This window comes from Condylura cristata, unplaced genomic scaffold (assembly GCF_000260355.1).
Source record: "Condylura cristata isolate star-nosed mole 26May11 unplaced genomic scaffold, ConCri1.0 scaffold00006, whole genome shotgun sequence".
Lineage (NCBI taxonomy): Eukaryota > Metazoa > Chordata > Mammalia > Eulipotyphla > Talpidae > Condylura > Condylura cristata.
The window spans coordinates 34,642,792-34,662,922 of NW_004567107.1; the positions used below are offsets into that span (position 1 = coordinate 34,642,792).

Here is a 20,131-nt window from a genome sequence, read left to right on the forward strand (position 1 = left end):
TACAGTGCTGTAAATCATTGTTACCTCACTTAGAAAAAAATCTTTAGGTTAGCAAAAAAGTAAAATGGGCATCTCAGAATTTATGCACCTTTGGTAACTTGCAGAAATTGTTGCTGTTGAGAACTGTCCTTTATAAACAGCTTTCTTGTGCTCTACTCTTTTTGGTGATAGTGGGTCTGTGACCTGAGGACCTACCTTTGCCAAGGTCTCATCATCAAGGTGATTCTTCTGAATCACGTGTTGAAGTGCAAAATAAATTTTTTCCTGAAGCTTTTGGACTTTTCTTGGTTCTATCAGCCAGGCTCGATCTGACAAAGGAAAAGAATTAGGTGAGAGAAGAGGGAATGTTAGTTTTGTTTAATGTTACCTAACAGGTTAAGTACTGAATTTCAGATTCATTTCAAATTACTTAGCTCTGACTTTCTTCTGAAGACATGTGATTATTTATTTAAAACCTAAATATTTTATATTCTGGCTTCCAATACTAATATATTAATATAGAAAATCAAGATGGGATAAAGGCACATAGTGCAAATAAACTCATATTTTTTTTTATCATCTGTAATCATTTGCATCTCTTAATCTTCTATACAGCTGCTGAGATTTCCTTTCAACATAAAGGTTCATTACTTGTGAATAAAATAAATTATGTTAAGAAAATTTCTTGTCCAAGAACATTTTTTGTATTCAAGACCCGCCTTTACTTTTATAAACTATATTATTAATGTACATAGCATAAACAGGAATGCATTTCAAAAATCCAATACTGAGTACTCTTTCTATATTTAATTTTTCAAATGGTATATAGGATAATATCTTTCCTCTCCCATTCTCTTTTTCTTTTTTCTTTCTTCTCTTCTTCGCTTTATCTCCCTTCCTTCCTCCCTTGAAGCCTTACACACCACAGTGACAAAATTCTGCCCAACATTAATGCCTTAGGTTCAATGAAGAGTCCCCAAAGGCTGACAAATACTCATGGAAAAGAACTTGGCCATGAGCCCTCTGAACACAGTTCAGATCAGGTGAGAAATTCAATTCTGTAATCTTAGACAGGGCAAGGGCAAGTTTAGCCCACAGGTAAGCAACTCCTTACGTAAGTGAGCACAAAAGTCTTCAGTGACAATTGTCAATCAGAATAAATTAAGTTTTCCTCCCCATCCTTTCCCTAAACTCTCTGGAGCTGAATAAACAAGTGGCTATTATGGTAAGAACTGGGGGGAAGGGTGAGTCTGGTGTGTGAGGAAGCAAACAGTAGGTTCAGGAACAGCTCTTCCCTCTCTTTTTGAATATGGCTCCAGGCTATGGTGGCAAACACACTCTTTGGGGTTTCTGAATGTGTGCCTGAGGGTGGATATGCTCTCAGGAAGGTTCCCCACTAGGTAGAGTAAGCCAAATGTCTTGCTTCTAAACTCAGCAGAATTTTATGGTGCATTTTCTCTCTAGATAAAACTAACCTTCTCAGGTGATTTCTAACAGGTTAGCCTTCCTTATGAGGCAGTTATCTTTATGGATTGTTTATATTGGATATACACTGTTTTAAATATTGGCTGCTTAGTATTTACTAGCTTATCACAAACATACCTCAGAGGACAATGACTGCTGCAATACTTCCTTTGAATAAGCAGGAGTCAGAGTGAAACCACCTCTCTTATCACAGACCATAGGCTTAGAACCAATCTTCTACCCAAGTGTACTCAATGGGAATAATCCAGTGAAATGAGAAAATGTTGGGAGGATCATTATTTGGCACGTGGTTGCTACCAGAGATAAATATTTCCTGCCACTTCTTTCATTTACTGTTGTGTTACTTAGCCAATATCTGGGCACACTCGATATGGGCACACATTTACACACAACATTTACTTGTGTGTTTACAGGTCTGGGAAAGATTCTTGAATTTAAAGTCAAATCAAAACAAAAAAGCCCAGACAATCAGCTTGATTCAGACAGAAAATCAAAAGAAACTCTTAGTAATAATATTCTAAGTGATAATGAATTTCCTTTTTTTTTTTGCCAATAAAGTGGCTAAGTAAAAAATAGAAGCAAATGAAAAAATCTTCATAAGATTTAAAAATAAGTAAAGCCTGATTTAAAAAATGCAGAGATTGGTATTATTGGTTGACATAATAAGGAAGGCATGTCACGGTATACCACTAGAGGTGAGGTTAATTTCTTCCAATCTCATTGAAAAATATGTTAGGGCAAATAAAAGAGATCTAGTCCTAGAGATAAATGGGTTACAGAAGGAATGAGTTTCTTGACTATAAAAATTAGAAGGAATATATCTTCATGTCCACTGAGAGCTGTCAACAACTCTGCTATCTCTTGACTCAAAATTGAACCAGCCAGCCAGGGTGTGACTATGACTTCTCATTCTGGTTGAAGAAGAGGTGCATGCATTTCATAAGATTCTATACATTTCAAGTTGGTATTCACTTATAAAAGAATTTCAATTGTCATAGTTCTTTTTGATCTATAAATGTCACTACTTCGAGTCCTTGATTTTTTGTTGTTGTTGTTGTTGTTGTTGTCTATCATGTTGCATTTAAGAGCTACACCAGCATTTTATCATCATGAAGTCCATTTTCATGTTTAAGGTCAGAGACAGGACCAGGAAGCTTACCAGGACATCAGAGGTCCTTCCCTTTCCAGTCCTTAGGAGGAGCCTTTTCTCCCTTTGCTGTCCCCACCTGATAATATTGCTAATTTTTTTAAAAAGGCAATAGCATTTACCTGAAGTGAGCACAGAAATCCAGGAGGAAAGTCAGTAAAAAGGTATTTAAAGAGGAGAAAGTTTGTTTCACTTATTTTCATCCCTATATTAAGATCTTTCATTCAGGTATATTTCTACCAAGTCTCACCTTTGTGAACTTTCTCCTCCACTGTGTTTGTTTTAGTCTTAAATTCAAAATAGAACATAGTTTATAACTCAAGGCCACTGTTAGCCTTCATTATCTGTTAAGGGATCATTTTGCTTGTCTGAATCGATAGTGATCTTCACCTCACATGGAAGAAGCATCACTCTAATTTTGCTTTAAGGACAAAAATTGGTCATTTTAGTTAACTTAAGGCTGTTACTTCAAACTGTCCAAAATTAACAAAAGTTTACTAGAGAAAATATGGCTCTTTAAAAGTTCCTCCTGAGCAGCTTGGTTTAGGCAGTTGTAATCCATCCCAGTAATAGCAAAACAGCATTGGGAAGAAATGCAAAGACTTCAGACCTCCTTACCTGGAGATATCAGAACAGCCGAGGAGAACAAAGCAATCTCCTCCTCAGTCAGTTGCAAGGAACATAAATTCTTTGCAAAGTCAAATGCTTCATTCACCAAGTCATCAGAACCTATAAAAAATGCAAATTAAATAAGAATACTTAAACAAATGAAGCCATAGTAAGAAAATCCCATAATCAAGTAGCAAAAGGGAGGGGTACAAAGAATGGCAGTGGGTGACTATGAGTCCCTAGGTGGTGGGGGTAGTATGGTAATAATATATCAGAAAAGGTGTGAACCAGGACCTTTAATCACATGGTGTTGTAAAGCAATGTTACTTTAAAAATAGTTTTTAAAACTGCCATTTTCATGTTGCACTTAATAAAGAGGTCATTCAAGGATTTGCATTCTAGTAAGTGATTTAGTGGTAATTATAGAATGAAGAAATCGGGCCACATCTTGACCAGGTAATGAATGTTAACATTATCAATGAGAGCAGATGGAAATTGTGTGTATCCATTGTGACATCTGAGAATACCTAACCTGAATCTAATCTTCTATGTCTGAACCTAGTTCCAACTAAAAAAATTTAAGTAAGTAATTTGGGACTCCTTTAGTGTAGGGCCTCGTATTCACAAGAAACCTAAAACATTACCGATCAGAGGCTGAGGGCTGTCTTTATTTATGGCACTTTAGTCTGGCAATGTAAGGAAGCTAGGGGGTCTTAAAGTGAGGTGTTAACAGTTTTTTCACAAAACTGACAAGTATTTTTCAATTTGGTAACATCCTTGGAACTGTGATTGAGGAGATAGTATTCATTTATTTTTATTTTCCAATGAATGAGTAGCAGGTCACTTTGCTTAGGCATTGTGAATTTTAGCACAATAGTTTTTCATCTCTACACAGATCCCTAGTAAATGTTTATTTTATGAGGCTGGAAATATACCCACATTGCTTGCCAAGGGTTTTCCTTCTTTCTTGAAAATCTAGCCTTGGAGATGACATGGATGTATATCAACCGCAGAAGGGTAAACTTGCCAGCCCTGATGGGCTTGCTGTTGGCTACTGTATCAACTAACAGTGCAGAAGGTGAAAGGGCAGTGGCCTTCTTTGATGTCCACAAGCAGGACATGGAACAAATGCAGCTATCAATCCTTAAAACCTTTCCTGGCATCAGTCCACCTTTGCTAATGTCCTTTTTAACCATGCCAAGCACTGAAGATTGAATGTGAATGCTACACAATTCCACACAGGGATGGGCTCTGTCCCTGTCCCCCCACAGGAATCATCTGGGGATCATTCCTGACAAGTTGCCACCCATTCTGCCTGTGCTCCCAGAATTCATGAATCAACGAAAAGCAAGCCCTTCCTTGGTGACAAGTAAAGAAGCTCTTCTTTTCAGTGTCCTAATTATAATTATGAATTTATACAAGAAATATAAGTCACCTCTGTGGACCACAAGTCTTCTGCCATAATATGCTTTGTAAAGCAATAAGCTAGAAGGTAAGAGACAAGCTGGTCCTACAAAGGATGAACTAGAAAGTATCCATCTTCCTTCCCGAATCAAGCATGGTTGGCCTCAACAGGGCTTATGGTTCCCTCTTCCTTATATACTAGGATGTCTAATTGTGAGATTTGGAGAATTAAGATGAAATGCTGGAGGATCACTTGGTGCAACCCTTTTGGAATAATGAGACTCATTAAAGAATCAAGGTTTTTTATTTACTGCTTACAATCCTAGTGGAAAAACTAATGACAGCTAGTAAAATTACATCTGAAACAAAGAAAAACTTACCTAAGGCTTTGAACATTTGCATTCCTCCATATTTTCCTTCAAACAGAACGGTGTTGTTTAATGGGTTGAAGGCACGGCACATTCTCACTAAAACCACTTCCAAGCAACCTAGGAGGGAAAAAAAATATATATAAAGCATACATGTATATGCAATAATAAAGAGTTAAAAGACTTCCAAAAACTTTAAAACACAGAGAACCATAGATACATAGATACAAAAACTCAAGATTCCTTCCCTAGTAAAAAAATAATTATTAGAAATAAAGTTTTCTTGATGCATATATAAATAATTAAAGATAAAATACACTACAAATGTGGTTAAAATGGAGAGTAGCAATATTTTTTAAAAGAGCATGCAGTTCTTTCTATTTTCTTGGCTGACTATTATTAAAATCATCTTCCACTCTTAAATTTACACTTAATGACAGACAGTCCAGGAAGCAGGTTAAGTCTAGTCTGCTAACTTCAGCAAGATATTTGCTATTGGAAGAACTTGCTCTCTGCTTCCGTTTTGAACATAGGCATGTATATTTCAGTATTTGATGACTTTTAGTGGGACTTCTTCATTGTGTATCTTGGGTAACTTGTATTAGATGTTCTTTGAATGGAGGGCTTCTATGTCAAATACGTTTTGGCAAACTGTTGAGTGTCACCTCACTCTATGGATTTACAAATCATTATTCACAGGATGAATGTTAACATGTAGGAGTTTGTTTAACTTTGGTGGGTGCAACATTTCTCTGAATTCCCTCTAGCCTGATGACGGCAGGACTCTTGTCTGCAGACTCCTGTGCTTGAAAGTCCAAGGAAGCTGTGCTTATCTTATGTGTTCACAGGGCTCCGAGGTCCAGAATTGTCCCTGGCACATTATAGGTACTTACTGAATATTAACTGAATTTATTTATTTTATTTATTTAAAATTTATTTATTTATACATACAGAACTGGGGTATAGTGCAGGCCAGAGGTTCAGGGCAGTGAGAGGATTCACCAGAGACAGAGTGGGGAGCAAAACAAGCCTACTGATGAAGAACACTGCTGAGGAGAGCAGTGGGCGGATCAGGAGAGGTCTGCTAGGCCATGTGGGTCACCTCCGGGGTGGGAATTGAACTTATGCTAAAGTGGCTTTAGCTTCGTAGTGGTGTACTTTAACCCACTGCGCCACCAGGGAGGGCCCTGAATAAATTTATTTATTGAATAAATGAACTTACTACCTTTGTTTCCCCCTTTGAATATTTATTGACATCCTGTAGAATTACTGTTATGCAGTTTCTCCTCTTTTTAGAGAAATGGGCTTTTCCACCACAGAGTTTTAGAAGGTGACAATAAGTGACAAATTTGCATGAGGGCCTCATTTGGGTGATTTTATATTTAGGTCTGTTTTATTTCTTTTGCTTTGCTAATTTTTCTTTGCCTTCTCTCACACGTCACAGATTACAAGTACTGACGTGTAGGAAGTGATTTGCAAATGGTAACTGAAGCAGTATTTTCCTCACAAAATTGAAAGCATCATTTAAGTATTTACACTATGAAAGGTACTTTCCTTGGCCCCTTTCATTCATTTTTCAATTTGCTTCTTGCAATACTATTTCAGGTGAATTTTAGCTTTTCCTAATAGATGAGGCTCTCAAGAGGTTTTTATATCAGAGTTTTTATATTAGGATCAACATTTTAATGACAGGTAGAAATGTTAACTCTTGTATGATCTAATGGTACACAAATGACTCATAGACTGGTATTCTCTGAGACTCAGTTACAAATACAATACGCCATGTTCCCCTCTAGGGGATACAGATTCCATGGGCCAAAGATGACATCTATGACTCAGAATGGCCAGAAGCTCCTCTGACACTGGTTACAATTGCGAGTTTGGAATTATTCTTAGTTCTCGCTTATGTTTTACAAATGAGGAAAATACTATCTTGAGGGGGTTGATCAAAGTCACATATAAAGTGTGGCAGGCTCTATTTTTCAAAGAGAGGCACTAAAAATAGCTTTTATTTCACATGTTATTTTAGAACCTTACCATTCCTCTGCTGAGCTATAGAGCCTGTGTCTCCTACCCCTGAACCCAGCTGTACCTTCCTGTCTGTCATGACTAATAGAATGTGGTGGACATGATACTATGTGCCTTATGAAGCTAAGCCAGAAAAATACTATGTACTTCTGCTGTGTCCTCTTGGAAGCTAGCTTTTCAAACCAACAACTGGGCTGTGAGAAAGTCCAAGAAGCCTGTGGAGAAACTCCTATGGCTAGGACTTGAGACTGCCAGCACAGGGCTCTGGCTGACCTCTGGGCCGGTAACCAGCACAAGTTGCCTGCTAGGTGTTTAGTCAGTTTGAAAGGAACTCCCCCTGCATTTAAAAAAGGACTTTTGTTGTCTGAAGTAAGTTTTGAGAGCTGAGTCAAAATTTGCATTTTGTCTGAGTCAAAATTTGCATCAACTTATGTCACTTGTTAAAGCAACACCAGCAACTTAGAATAAATATTTCATTCAGTCCATTTATTGGCTTTATGATATTGAACTCACTCCTTGTCTGAATCTTAACCTCCTTTTCATAACAAAACACTGACCTCTCAGGATTAAATGGGATGTCATAGGTAAACAAAGACATACATATGTATGTTATAAAATGTGTAATTCTTATCATTTAATATGTGTAATTCTTATTATTGCTACTGTATCCCAGGATCACAAAGGTTAGCATAAATACCATGGTCCATTTTTATTTTCTATTTTCAAACAGGTCTAGGGAGACAATATTTTCCCTGTTTAGTAATAATATCTCTAAAATTAATCATGTGCAGAATTTCTGGAACTACTTCCTAAGTGGAGAGTGCTTGTATGAGAGAGTGGGGTTGGAAAGATTAGAACAACGGGAAGTTTCCCCTATGTGTGCTGGCTGCAGGTTAGCCTCATTAAAAAGATTGGAAATGACCATGGAGGCAGAATGCAGCTACCCTGGATTTTCTCCCTCCACAGAAGGCAAGTAGTACATTTAAGAGCCAGCTCAGCAATTCAGCCACCTTGACATGCTAATTACTTGTTCTGCCTGTCAAGCTTGGTAACTCAACCTCTGCAATTAATAGCTCCACTTTCAATAACCAAAATTGTATTTGACTTCAAAGGGGAAATTAATGAGTATCAGGGCATTTTTATAACAGAGTTTGCTTTGGGGACATGGCTGACAGTGTGGGTGGTAGAAATGAGCCATAGATTGGAAGGAGGATTTTCTAAAATCAACACAGAGCTGAGGACCAGCCACATCCTGGTCTAAAATAGTCCCCAACCCCATCAGTTTCCTCTTTGCTTACCTGACTTCAGAAGTAGAATTTGATCATTTTGACAGAGCTCCATGAAACCTGTTATCCGCTTTGCAAACTCCACCACATACTGGATGGCATGAGTGATCTGGATGGCGCATTGCTGCCACAGAGCTTCCCTGGACTTCAGGAGAGAAAACACACATGTGTGTGGAGCAAAGAACAACTTGGAGAGTCAATGACATACTCAGGCTTGCCCCATTGGTGCTTAAGCACCTGTCACTTGAAATCCGTGATGAGATTTACAACATTCCCTTTAAAGACAGACAATATTTTCTAAGATAATGGTTTAATCTCTTTGAATTTTGCTACACTACAATTATGATAGCATTGAGGTTAAAATAATGGGAAGACTGCAGTTGTATCTGAAGATATTTGTAATTTCTTTATACATTTTTCACTTTTCTTCTTTCTCCTGAATGTAAGCTTAATTCATTTTAGAAAAATAAACCCTTGCACTGAAGAATATGTATTTTATTAAAATATCATTACTGGTAGATCTTGCAAATGAGAATCTCAACCCCAAGAAAAGCAATGTGAATACAGAATATTAACAATACAACAACTATGAGTTCCTTCTCTTAAAACTTTGCGATAAATACAAAGAAATAAAGTAATGATAGTAAAATCATAATAACAACGCAGAGTAAGGTCTCCTGTAGCTTTGGTCTTTTATTAATATGTAAGGCAAGGAAAGGCATATTGAGTGCATATTTTTACAGTGAAAATTTGTCACTATTATTGTTGCTGTGATTTCCCAATGGCTCCAAGAAGCCATGAGATGTCCCCAACAAATCTAATTTATGCACAGTTTCCCATGTCACTCAAAGAGGACAGTAAGGCTCAGCTGGGGTGGTTTCGCCTTCCAGAGGCCACCTGGCAATTTGATCATCTGTATGTGAGGGAGCTGCTACTGGCATCTAGTGAGTAGACACGAGGGAGGCCGCTAAATACCACATGATGCACAAGACAGTCTTGACAGAAAAGTATTGTGTAGCCCAAAATATCATTGGTGCCAAGGTTGAGAATGCCAGAAATAGTGAAACCACAGGAAACTTTCCCAGAGTACCTTGCTTTGATATGCTTTAATTTCTTCATAGGTATGAGTTTGCCATGCCAGCTGGTGTAGCTCCTCCATGGTGTACTGACATGTCTCCAAGTGGGACTTAATGATGTTCTGTGCAATTCGATCTATGAGAAAGAATATCAATCAAGAGTTTATGAAAACTTCCAGTCTGCCCAAAGATACCTACCCTCAGTGTGTTTACTATAGGAATCTTTTCTGGGGATGTTCCAGTGGTGTTAGGGTGTCTTTAATACTACTGTGTATTTTAAAATCTCCAGGCAAATGCATTATTACCTTTTTGAAACTTTCAGTCCTTTAATGAAAATTTACTGCCTTTTTTTTTTTTTTAGAAACAAACCAGGAATGCTTTGAGCTGTAAAGTGTCCAAATAAGGAAGTTATCGTGTGTTTTACTTTTTTTGGCCTAAAGGTCCACAAACAGTTTTGACATTTATCCTCTAAATCTTTATTTCAAAAACCACTAGACCTGTGTTGTTTATCTCAAGAAGGGGAAATTAACATATAAATGTACTAGTTTATTCAAAAAAGTATTTTTTAAGCAATAACTTAAAAATGGTCTCCATAGAGGAAAGAGAGAATAGAGGGGTATGGATAGAAGCAGTTTTCTCTGATTGATGATCTTCTCATAGATTTGACTTTGAAATCATGAGGATACATAACATAATTCATAATAGGAGGGAGGTATAAATGAAAAGTATTAACTTCTGAGTTCAAATTATTGAAGTTTGGCCACCCAGGCCATTATGCTATCTTTTCTAATCTATTACATAATGGTATTTTCTTATAAAGGAGAAACATCATATACCACTCATATAAAAAGTAGTAAAAGCTAATCATCTTTTAGAACCAAACTTATCACCTTGGGGTTTGGAAGTGTGAAAGTTGAAAGACAGAATTGACATAAGAGCTCTTCTTACACCTACTATGTATGATTCCCTGAAGTCGGAGAGCTGGTAACAAGGCCCCTTAGAATCCCATCTGCTATTTGAACACACAAAGAAGGTGACATCTTAGGAAACCAAAGTACACAAGATCTCTGTGTTGGATGTGAAGTGAATGAAGATGACCAAATTTTCTGCTAAAAATCTGTTCTTGACTCAGAGAAATGGAATTTTCTAGTTTCAGGTTGTGACATTTCAAATAACACTTCTGTTCTATCTAAAGAACCATGTTTTGTTTCTTTCACAGTACACAGGTAACTCTCACAGCAAGACTTAGGTGACTTTACTTTTTTTAAGCTTGCTAAGCTTCTGGTGTGAAATAGAGTTTTATGATGTAGGGAGTAAAAAAATATGAGCTTAAATTTGTAATGAACATTCCAAGCTAACTTACTTTGGTACATTATAATAACTTGAAAAAAAAAAAAAGTCAGTCACGATGATTTTTGTTTGTATACTGTGTGGTTTGTCATCACCGAAGCCATGTGATGACTCAAAAGTATTTACTTTTGGAATCAGTGCTACTGAGGGAAAGTATTTCAATATTCATGTTTTTCAATCAAAAAGTGACAGATGTACAAGATAATATAAACCACTAACTTCTGATTATAGTTATGCTCCATTGGATCCATCACTATGCACTGAACAATTCTAGTCTTTCATTGCTGATCATATTACAAAATTCTTTCTTTAGAAAAACCCTGTATTCAAAATTTTATGGCATATCTCCCAATGTTGTTAAAAAAAGGGCAAGAATTACCTATATATCATGTTAAAATAGATTAGTATGTCATGGTTCATCATTTTTCAATTTCACTTGGGCAGTCTAATTATTTAGAATCTAAAAATATCCATTCCTCTGTAGATATATAATGAAAACATAAGATTTTATAGCTCTATAGTTTTCAAATCTTTATCTTCTTGGTAGTGTTTGTTTTCATCTTCAGAGATTTGCTGATTTTCCAGTAATTTACAGGCTTCAAGGTTTGTAAGCAAAACTAAATTGCCATCCAAGTTGCATTATGAAAAACTCTATTAATTCATGATAGATACTGGAATGACTGGACAAGGTTTAAGAAGTCTCTGACATTGTGCCACCAGAGCTTAGGGTTCTATGAGGTATGGGCAGTGGGTATAATAAAGTCATGAGTGGGGTAAGCAAAACTGGGAGCTCAAGTCACAAGTATGCTTTAGGGCTCAGTTCAGATGTACATTTCTGGTGAAGGTTTCTTTCCTTCCCTGAGTCCTCAGTAGAAGAGTCAGCTGCCATTCATTTAGATTCTCCCCCTTCACCCCACCTCTCCAAAGAGCTCTTATTCTAGTCAGACTTGCACTGTAACTATTTGTGTGGAACTATTTGTTCCATATACTTCAGAACTATGAGCTCTTCAAGAACTTGACAGAAAGCCAGCCTACTTCCTTATATTAACTTAACATATGGTTATTATTTATAATTTTTTTTTTGAGAAGCTATACCAGGTTGCGGTACAGACGAAAAAAAAGCATCTTCTCTCTTTTTTTATTTATGAATATAGAACTAGGGTTCAGGCCAGAGGTGCAGGGGTGATGAGAGGATTCACCAGAGATAGATTGGGGAGCAAAATAGGCAGATCAACGAAGTACACTGCTGAGGGGGGTAACAGGCAAAACAGGAGAAGTCTACTGCGCCATGTGGGTCACCTCCTAACTGGGGTTTGGAGTTGCACTGAAGCGGCTGCAGATTGCTTGCAGTGTTGCATCCTAACCCACTGCGCCACCATGGGGGGCCCACTTTTCTCTTTTTCAAAGGATATTACAACCATATATCACATCATGTCATGTCATATCAAATCATATCAACATATAACACAGTTCTTAAGTTACTGTGGGAACTCAAAGAAGAAAGTGTTCTCAGTCTGGGGAAGAAGCAGAATGGACACAGAAAAGTTTTCTGTTAATCTGGGTCTAAACCAGTGTTTGAAACAAGGAGAAGAGAGAGATGTACTCTCAGGTGGTGAGAATGACACTACAATGGCACAGGTAGAAAACTAGCTGATTTAGATGATTCCTGATACCATGTTGGACATCTTTATAACCGTGACCATTTATAATCTCAAATTCTCTTTTACTGAGCAAAAATGTGAAGTTCAGCGTGTGACATTTTGAAATAGAATCTGCCGTGTCTGGAAAGCTGTCTGTGTGCTTGCAACACAGATGATATAGAAGAGATGGGGAGAAATGAGACCAGGTTTGGAAACTGTGATTGGATACCAAACATCTGAGTAAGCAGGAAAAAGGAACGTGGATTATATCTTGTAGGTGAGAGAGAACTATTGGGAGCTGTGATCCCAGAGAGTGACATGGTCAGTTTCCTGTTTTAGAAAGGCCATGATGGCAAAGACAATGAGGTTGCACTAGTCAGTGCAGGAGATTAATCAGGTTGTTGTAAAACTTTAGTCAAGGTATGAGAAGGGTCTGGATTAGGGAAATATGACAGAAATGGGCTGGAGGGGCTGGATTCAAGACAATGCTGAAAGAGGATGTACAGGACCAACAGATAAGGGGGAGGGAGGGAAAGAGAGAAGAGAACATTTAATATAATAGATGCTCAACTAATGTTGACTTAGTAAATATAATTTTGAAAATGTCAGTCTATTCATCCATCCGTTTATCCATTCATCCATCAAAACATACAGTTTTCCTTCCCTCCTTCTTTCCTGCCTCCCTCCTTCCCTTCCTTCCTTTCTTCCTCTGCTCTATTTCACAAAGGATTTTAGAAAGCTTAAACTTTCACAATGGTTTCGAAGTCAAACTTTAGACATGTAAATTATTTCCCATATCCTTCAGTGAGAAATAAGAAGACAAATGCTCTTTAGCATAAGAGATGTAAGTATCAACGAAGGCTAAGACCCAGCAGCAGAATTTGCAGAACAGTAACTTCTCTACAAGTGTACAGTACAAAGGTGAGCCAAGTGCAAAAACTGACCTGACCCTCTCAAAACTCAGGTGGATAAACCATGCTGTAATGCTAGACTTGGTCCCATGAGAGAAGGTCTGAGTGTTCATTTTGTTGATTAGAAAGATGCATGAACATCAGGGGAGATGGTTTGCTTGAACTGAGAGTCTGCAGTTGTGAAAAGGGAAGGATTTAACAAGGGACAAGGGGACAGACAAAGAGTACAGTATGCAAAGTTCCTGTTGAGAGCCAAAGGAACTTTCAAGAGTCCTTGTCTGGAAAAATAGAAAAGGTAAGAGCAAACGTGGGCCTCTCCAGGGACTAACCACATGAGAAAGTCCAGACAAAGAGACTGCGGGAAAAGAGCAAAGTATATGGAATCTTTCTGGGCAATCACACATCCTTCATCCGTTTACCTGACTTGGATTGCAGTTGCTTCTCAAAGCCCAGTTTTTGTCAGACTCTTTAGCTGGCTTGGGCTGCAGATGGCACATGTTGAAGTAATCAGCATGCACCCAACTGGGAATAGATAGGACCCAGATGACAGACTACTGGGAAATTCTACCACCTCCAGAAGCGATGCCCATAGACTCTACACTTTGCTTTTCCTGAGAGCAGGGAAGAGGCTAGAATGTTCTTAAGTCAATATGAAAAGGAGTTTAAGTAGTTAAGATTCTGATTTTTTTAAATTATAAATTTATTTTTTAATATCATTCTTCATTTTGTGCATTTTTTTCATCTCGTTTCTAATGATTCTGATATTTTTAGTGAGTGATTTTTTCAACTCACTGACAGTATGTGAACTGCTTTGATAGTTAATACAATGATGTTGGGGAGTGAGGTAAAGCCATATGTTCAGTCCAGCTATCATTCCTTTCCAGTCATGAAAAAGTATGCATTGATGATGGCAAGGAAACAGGGGGTATAATTACAGGCTGTTATGATCCTTATTTTGTATTAGCCAACTTCATGAAAAATAGCTTACTTTTCATTTTTATTTCCTCTTCTCCTTTCTACTTCCATATATATATATAAAACTTTTGTGTGATTCAAATAAAAAAAAAGGATTTTAAGGATGTATAATTACCACCAAACTCATTAAGTTGTATACATTAATAGGTACAATTATACCTCAATAAGAGGCTCAAAACTAATTATTATAGGTAAATGTACTTCTCCATCATTTTTGATGAGAAAATATAAAAATTGTTAAAATTGTCATAATTTCTTAGAAGCCCTAAGGGCTATCTTAACTCCACTTTTGACATGGGCATAAGAAGAGACAAATTAAATTTCTGAAGGGAAAATTGAAATAAAATTGATGGTAATTCTCCAAAGTGTGTGCAAAAATTCAAGAACCCTACAAGTGGAACCAACTGCCTTCTTCCACTTCCAAATGGATTATATGTAAATGATTCCAGAAATTAGTTGTATCTCCTTTCTCACATTCTAAAGGACATCTGCCCTCCCACCCATTATGTTATTAAATAAATCAAAGAAGTAGAAAGTAAGTCCTTCCTCAAGGCATTTACAGATGGTTGAGATGTATGGGATAAAGTTCACACAGAAAATTGGAATTTTAAAAGTCAATCCTATTAGGCAATATAAAAACATTATTTTGAGTAATAAAGAAGTAATATGTATTATTTCCTATGTGTTATTGATCCACATTCCACAGCAAAGTTTGGAAGCAAGTCATCCAAATTACCAAATTCTACAGAGAAAAAGGACTCTACTTATTTCCGTGAGAAATAAGTAAACTGAGAAGTGAGGTGACAATTTCTTGTTTATAACAGTAATGTTATAAAATGAGGACCAGCTTGCAGCTACTAAAATAGCAGGTGACCTTCTGCAGCTCTGATTTCAACCACTCAGCAGGTTTTATCCACCAAAGGGGCTTATTTTAGCTCTCACTAGACATTTCAGCAAATGGCGCTCTCCAAAGGCTACAGTGTCTCAGGCACGGATTGCACGGGTGGTTTCATTACAATCCCACATCCTGGGAGCGGGGAAGGTTGAGTATATCTTTAAAAACTGCTGCTTTCAGTGTTATTACCAAGAGTACCCATAGCCCAACTGTACCAAGGCGAGAAAGCTGAAACTCCAAGCTATATATAACACTACAGAGTGTTGCTCCCTAATTCCTTCTCCCCTCCTTTTTTTTTTTTTTTTCATGAGAAAGGATGGTTTCTTGGTAAACTATACCCCTTATTCTTCTCCACAGGGATTCTTTTTTTTTTTTTTTAACTTTGCCGCATTCTTCCGAAGATACTGTCTCTTAGCCTCACTCGAAATGATTAATGAATTTTTAATTTATCACTTGCCTTAAGGATGTAGAGAACTGCTGAAATCTCTGTTTAGTTTATACTACTAGTGTGAAAGTGGAATTCTTAGGGGATTCACTTTGAATTAATACCAGGATATCTCTATGGACTTGCTCAAGGCAAATTTTAAGTGCCTGCATTAGGTTTTCAGAATATAAAGATTCCTCAGAATCCATGCTCTGAGGCGGTAACTATAATGTATTAGAAAAACTGGTTGAAAGGTGAAACATTGAACCAAGTGTACATTTTGTCTTTTTGACGATAGACCTCTAGTTTTATAAAATTTCTGTCATTAAATAGAACAAGGCTGGTACACCATTGGTTAGGGCGTAACAGATGATAATGTAAGAGAAGACAATGACAATTTCAAAACCCTTCTGTTTTTTCTAATCACTATTTAGAGATCATTATTTTTAGCATAAATAGAATTGTTCTATCAGCAAAACAACATCAATAACATTTAAGCTTAAAACAGTCATCTGGGCCCTCCCTGGTGGCGCAGCGGGTTCAAGCACAGCACTAAGAAGCTAAAGCCACTTCAGCATGAGTTTGATCCCCACTGCCCCAGAGGTGACCACATGGCGGGGCAGACCCCTCCTGACCCGCCTGCTGCTCCCCTCAGCAGTGTACTTCGTCGATCTGCCTGTTCTGCGCCCCCCTCTGTCTCTGGTGAAGCCTCTCACCACCCCTGAGCTTCTGGCCTGTACTCCAGTTCTCTATACACAAATAAATCTTTTTTTTTTTTTTAAAAACAAAACAAAACAAAACAGCCATCTAATAGTGACAAGTAGTCTTAATGGGAAAGTAGTATTTTTAGCATTTGAGTTCTTCAAATTCTTTTTTTTCTGCGTATTTTTCAAATTATTTTAAAGAAGTAATTGGGGGCATTCATGACTTATCAGTTATTTATTGGATCAGTTTTGCAGTCTAACTACTTACTCCTCTCTCACTAATGACTAAGACAGCTTTCAGTCTCATTTTCCTACAAATAATATTGCCAGAGATTATGTCAGAGAATGTAGGACTCACTTTGACTTCATGTAGACCTGAAACAAAATGTTCTTAGATTATTTCAGAAAATTAGATTAATAAAATGTAAGATTTTGTTATTAACCATAAAACTTACGAAAATGTTATAAGAATTCAATGAAATACGGGCATAGAGAAAAACCGTAGAGTATCAGATTAATAGAAATATTAATATTTGGAAAGAGACCATGAACAGAATAATAAAATGATTAATAATTTCTCAAATTGCAGGAAGCTCAGATCATCACTTTAATGGAAGAAAGTAGGAAATAGAGCTGAAAGAAAAATGGAAAGCATCTATATAACATTTGCATTTCAACAGAGGCTATACAAAGGAAAAAAACATTAAGAAGGGCAAAAACAAAGTAACTAACGGTGTCTTCTTAATAATTTAAGAATGGAAAGCTGTTTTGGATCACAAATGTCTTGTTTTATTGCAATAGTGCTTGTCTCATTTTGGGGAAATTACAATTCCCTTTCTTCAATCTAGCTAACAAAATTGGGAAAGAATCATTATGAAAACATTGTATTTCAAAGTTAGTTAAGTTTCTTAGTTAAAGACCTCCTTCACAGAACAATCAGAAAAGATAAACTTATTTCAAAGCCCTAGAACTGGTTGACTTCTGAGGGAGCTATACTGGTAGATATAGGAAGTCAACTTAGACTCTCTGAGTCTTTTATTTCACATGCTTTGGGAGTTCACTATATAGCTTCAAGTCTTAATGTCTTTGGGTTTGACACTACAGAAGGCTTTGGCAATAGGGACATTTTCTAAGGCCTGGGTGCAGCATGGCAACTTGAGTCTGAGGGCTACATAGGAATTTCTCTTTCTTTTAACTCAGGAGAGAGAAGTCCTGAAGAGCTACAGAATATGACAGTGTAGCTCTCACTCTTGAATTCACTTGCAGAGTTTTACATAAAAATTAAAAATGATGTACTCTAGTGTCTATTAAATCTTCTCTTCTTCTCTTCTACATAGATCTGAGACATCCAGTAGGGCAGAGGGAGGGGGAGAGAGCACAGTGGGCTTCGGTGCTCTGAGCGCTCCAGAGAGGGGACTGGTCTGAGGGGAGAAAACCTAGACTGTCAAAATATTAACCTGGATGTAAAACAATGGTACTTCATTTAAAAACAAACAAACAAAACAAAAAACCCAAATACAAAAAGATAGCTAAATAAATAAAATAAAAAAACTACTTCTGGCCCTCCCTGGTGGTGCAGTGGGTTAAAGCACAGCACAAAGAAGCTTGAGCCATTTCCCCATGAGTTCGATCCCATCTGCCCCTGAGGAGACCTCTCCTGACCCGCCCGCTGCTCCCCTCAGCAGTATACTTCCTTGATCTGCCTGTTCTGCTCCCCACGCTGTCTCTGGTGAATCCTCTCACCCTCCGCATCTCTGGCCTATACCCCAGTTCTGTATGAATAAATAAATAAACCTTTAACAACAAAAAAAGAAACAACAACAACAACAACAACAAAAAAAAAACTACTTCCACACACTGGCAAAAAGGGCAATTATCAGGTCAGAGAAGAGGCAAGCCTAATCATCAGAATTGCTCAGGGCCAACATTAGGATTGACTTTTACTATATGGATTTTGTTGACATATGGATTGGCTATTAATTTACAGAGAAGCAAGCACTCCCACTCGCCTCACCTTCTGAAAGCTTAGTCAATGTATTGACCTTTAGGAAGAACTAATCAGAGGAAATCTTGGAGGCAATGTTTACATTTCTAAACATTTACTCTAAAATTTTAAAAGTAACTCGATTGCTTATATAACACATTCAATTAACTAATGTTTTAAAATAAGTACTTTCTAAATAGTCTAGTACCAAATTATCTCAGAACAAACCTGTGTGAAACCAAATAGCAGTTCCAAAATAGGCCCCACAAATAGCGTTCTAATTTAAATAGTAAATTCTTCCTCCTCAGTATTGAGGGTATATTTCCAAAGGAAAGTTTACATGCTAAAATAAACATAAAATAAAGTAAACACTAAGAAGTCTTTCCAACTAGGAGCTCCAGCAAGCTTCTCTACTTCTGAAACATTACAGAACTAAACCAGCGTGCAGACTGATGGGGAGACAACCTGTTAAGTTGCTTGCATATCACAGTAAGGACACTGAAATGTTTTAACCTCCATCAACTTAGCCATCAATCAGTGCTTCTGTGTTGTATGGTCCATGTGAGATTTTTTTTTTTTAAAGATTTATTTATTTGTGCATACAGAACTGGGGTACAGACCAGAGGCTCAGGGGCGGCGAGAGGCTTCACCAGAGACAGAGTGGGGAGCAGAACAGGCAGATCTACAAAGTACACTGCTTAGGGGAGCAGCAGGTGGGTCAGGAGAGGTCTGCCACACCATGTGGTCACCTCTGGGGCAGGCAGGGATTGAACTTATGCGGAAGTGGCTTTAGCTTCTCAGTGTTGTGCTTTAACCCGCTGCGCCACCAGGGAGGGCCCCATGTGAGATTTTTAACTGCAACTACCTTTTTAATAGGTGCTTGAAATATGGCTGAAACTGTCCATAACTACCCCTTCCACAGGAAAAGTGACTTAGAACTCCAGCTGGGAGCCAGTGTCAAAGCTTGCAGTGGCTTTAAGTGCATTTAATGGAGGAGGGCTATTGCAAAGGCTATCTCATAAGCAAAATATTCCTTCATTTGCCAAGTCAAAGGAAGGACCTCATAAAATCTTATTTCCTTTTCCTTACTGCAGAATATTTCATATATACTACTGCTTTTGAAATTGCATGTGTAAAATACAATTGCTTTTCTACTAGCTCCTCAGTAGCATTTTTCTTTTCTTACTGAGTGGATTTTAAAATCTTCTCATGAAATTCTAAATTCCAAATCAACAAATAATCCCAAACTAGTATATCCAGGAGAAACCCACTGAGGAAGATCAATTTTGCACAATTTCAATTCAAAATTGCAAAGGTGATTTGAAGTTTTACCTAATCTCATGAATGTTAGCACATAGGGAAAGCTGGATAAAGAGTGATCTAAGTCTGTTGTGACTATACAGATGCATGTACTACAAATATACATATATATTTGTAAGTACTTGAATTGGACATGTTTGGGTATATTGCTCTTTATATTTGTTTAGAGTATTGCAGGGCACAAAGTGCTTTTCTGTGTTAATATACTGTAGTTGTGGGAATCATTTCACTGTGCATGACACAGAGTAGCTACTACATTTTCCTTGGTGATTTTAGACCATTTTGTGAGGTTATTAAAGGTTATCTAGATAGACATAGATCTGAATGATCCTTGGGAAAACTAAAGTCTTGTTAGTCTCAGGATGTTTTAGACTAATTGATGGCCATAGACTGGTCAGACTGTTTAATACTCTAGTCGTGACCATTGTGGAGGTCCCAGGAATGTGACCTATCAGGTTGATTAGCCAGATCTCCTCACACTCAAGGAATTCACTTTTGAGACAGAAATCAGGCATCTGGAACCAGCAGCAATATTCTGTTGAGTCA

General features: G+C 37.4%; 1 protein-coding gene across 1 annotated transcript in view; it reads right to left on the minus strand.

Annotated features, from left to right (window-relative positions):
• Window positions 1-20,131, minus strand: part of RORB (RAR-related orphan receptor B) — a 178,716-nt gene that overhangs the window by 11,527 nt on the left and 147,058 nt on the right. Inside the window, exons 5-9 of the mRNA XM_004677566.1 lie at window positions 9,397-9,518; window positions 8,319-8,451; window positions 5,005-5,112; window positions 3,230-3,340; window positions 196-308 (exon numbers count right to left, since the gene is read on the minus strand). Coding sequence (XP_004677623.1) covers window positions 196-308; window positions 3,230-3,340; window positions 5,005-5,112; window positions 8,319-8,451; window positions 9,397-9,518 — 587 coding nt within the window. The remainder of the gene's footprint in view (window positions 1-195; window positions 309-3,229; window positions 3,341-5,004; window positions 5,113-8,318; window positions 8,452-9,396; window positions 9,519-20,131) is intronic.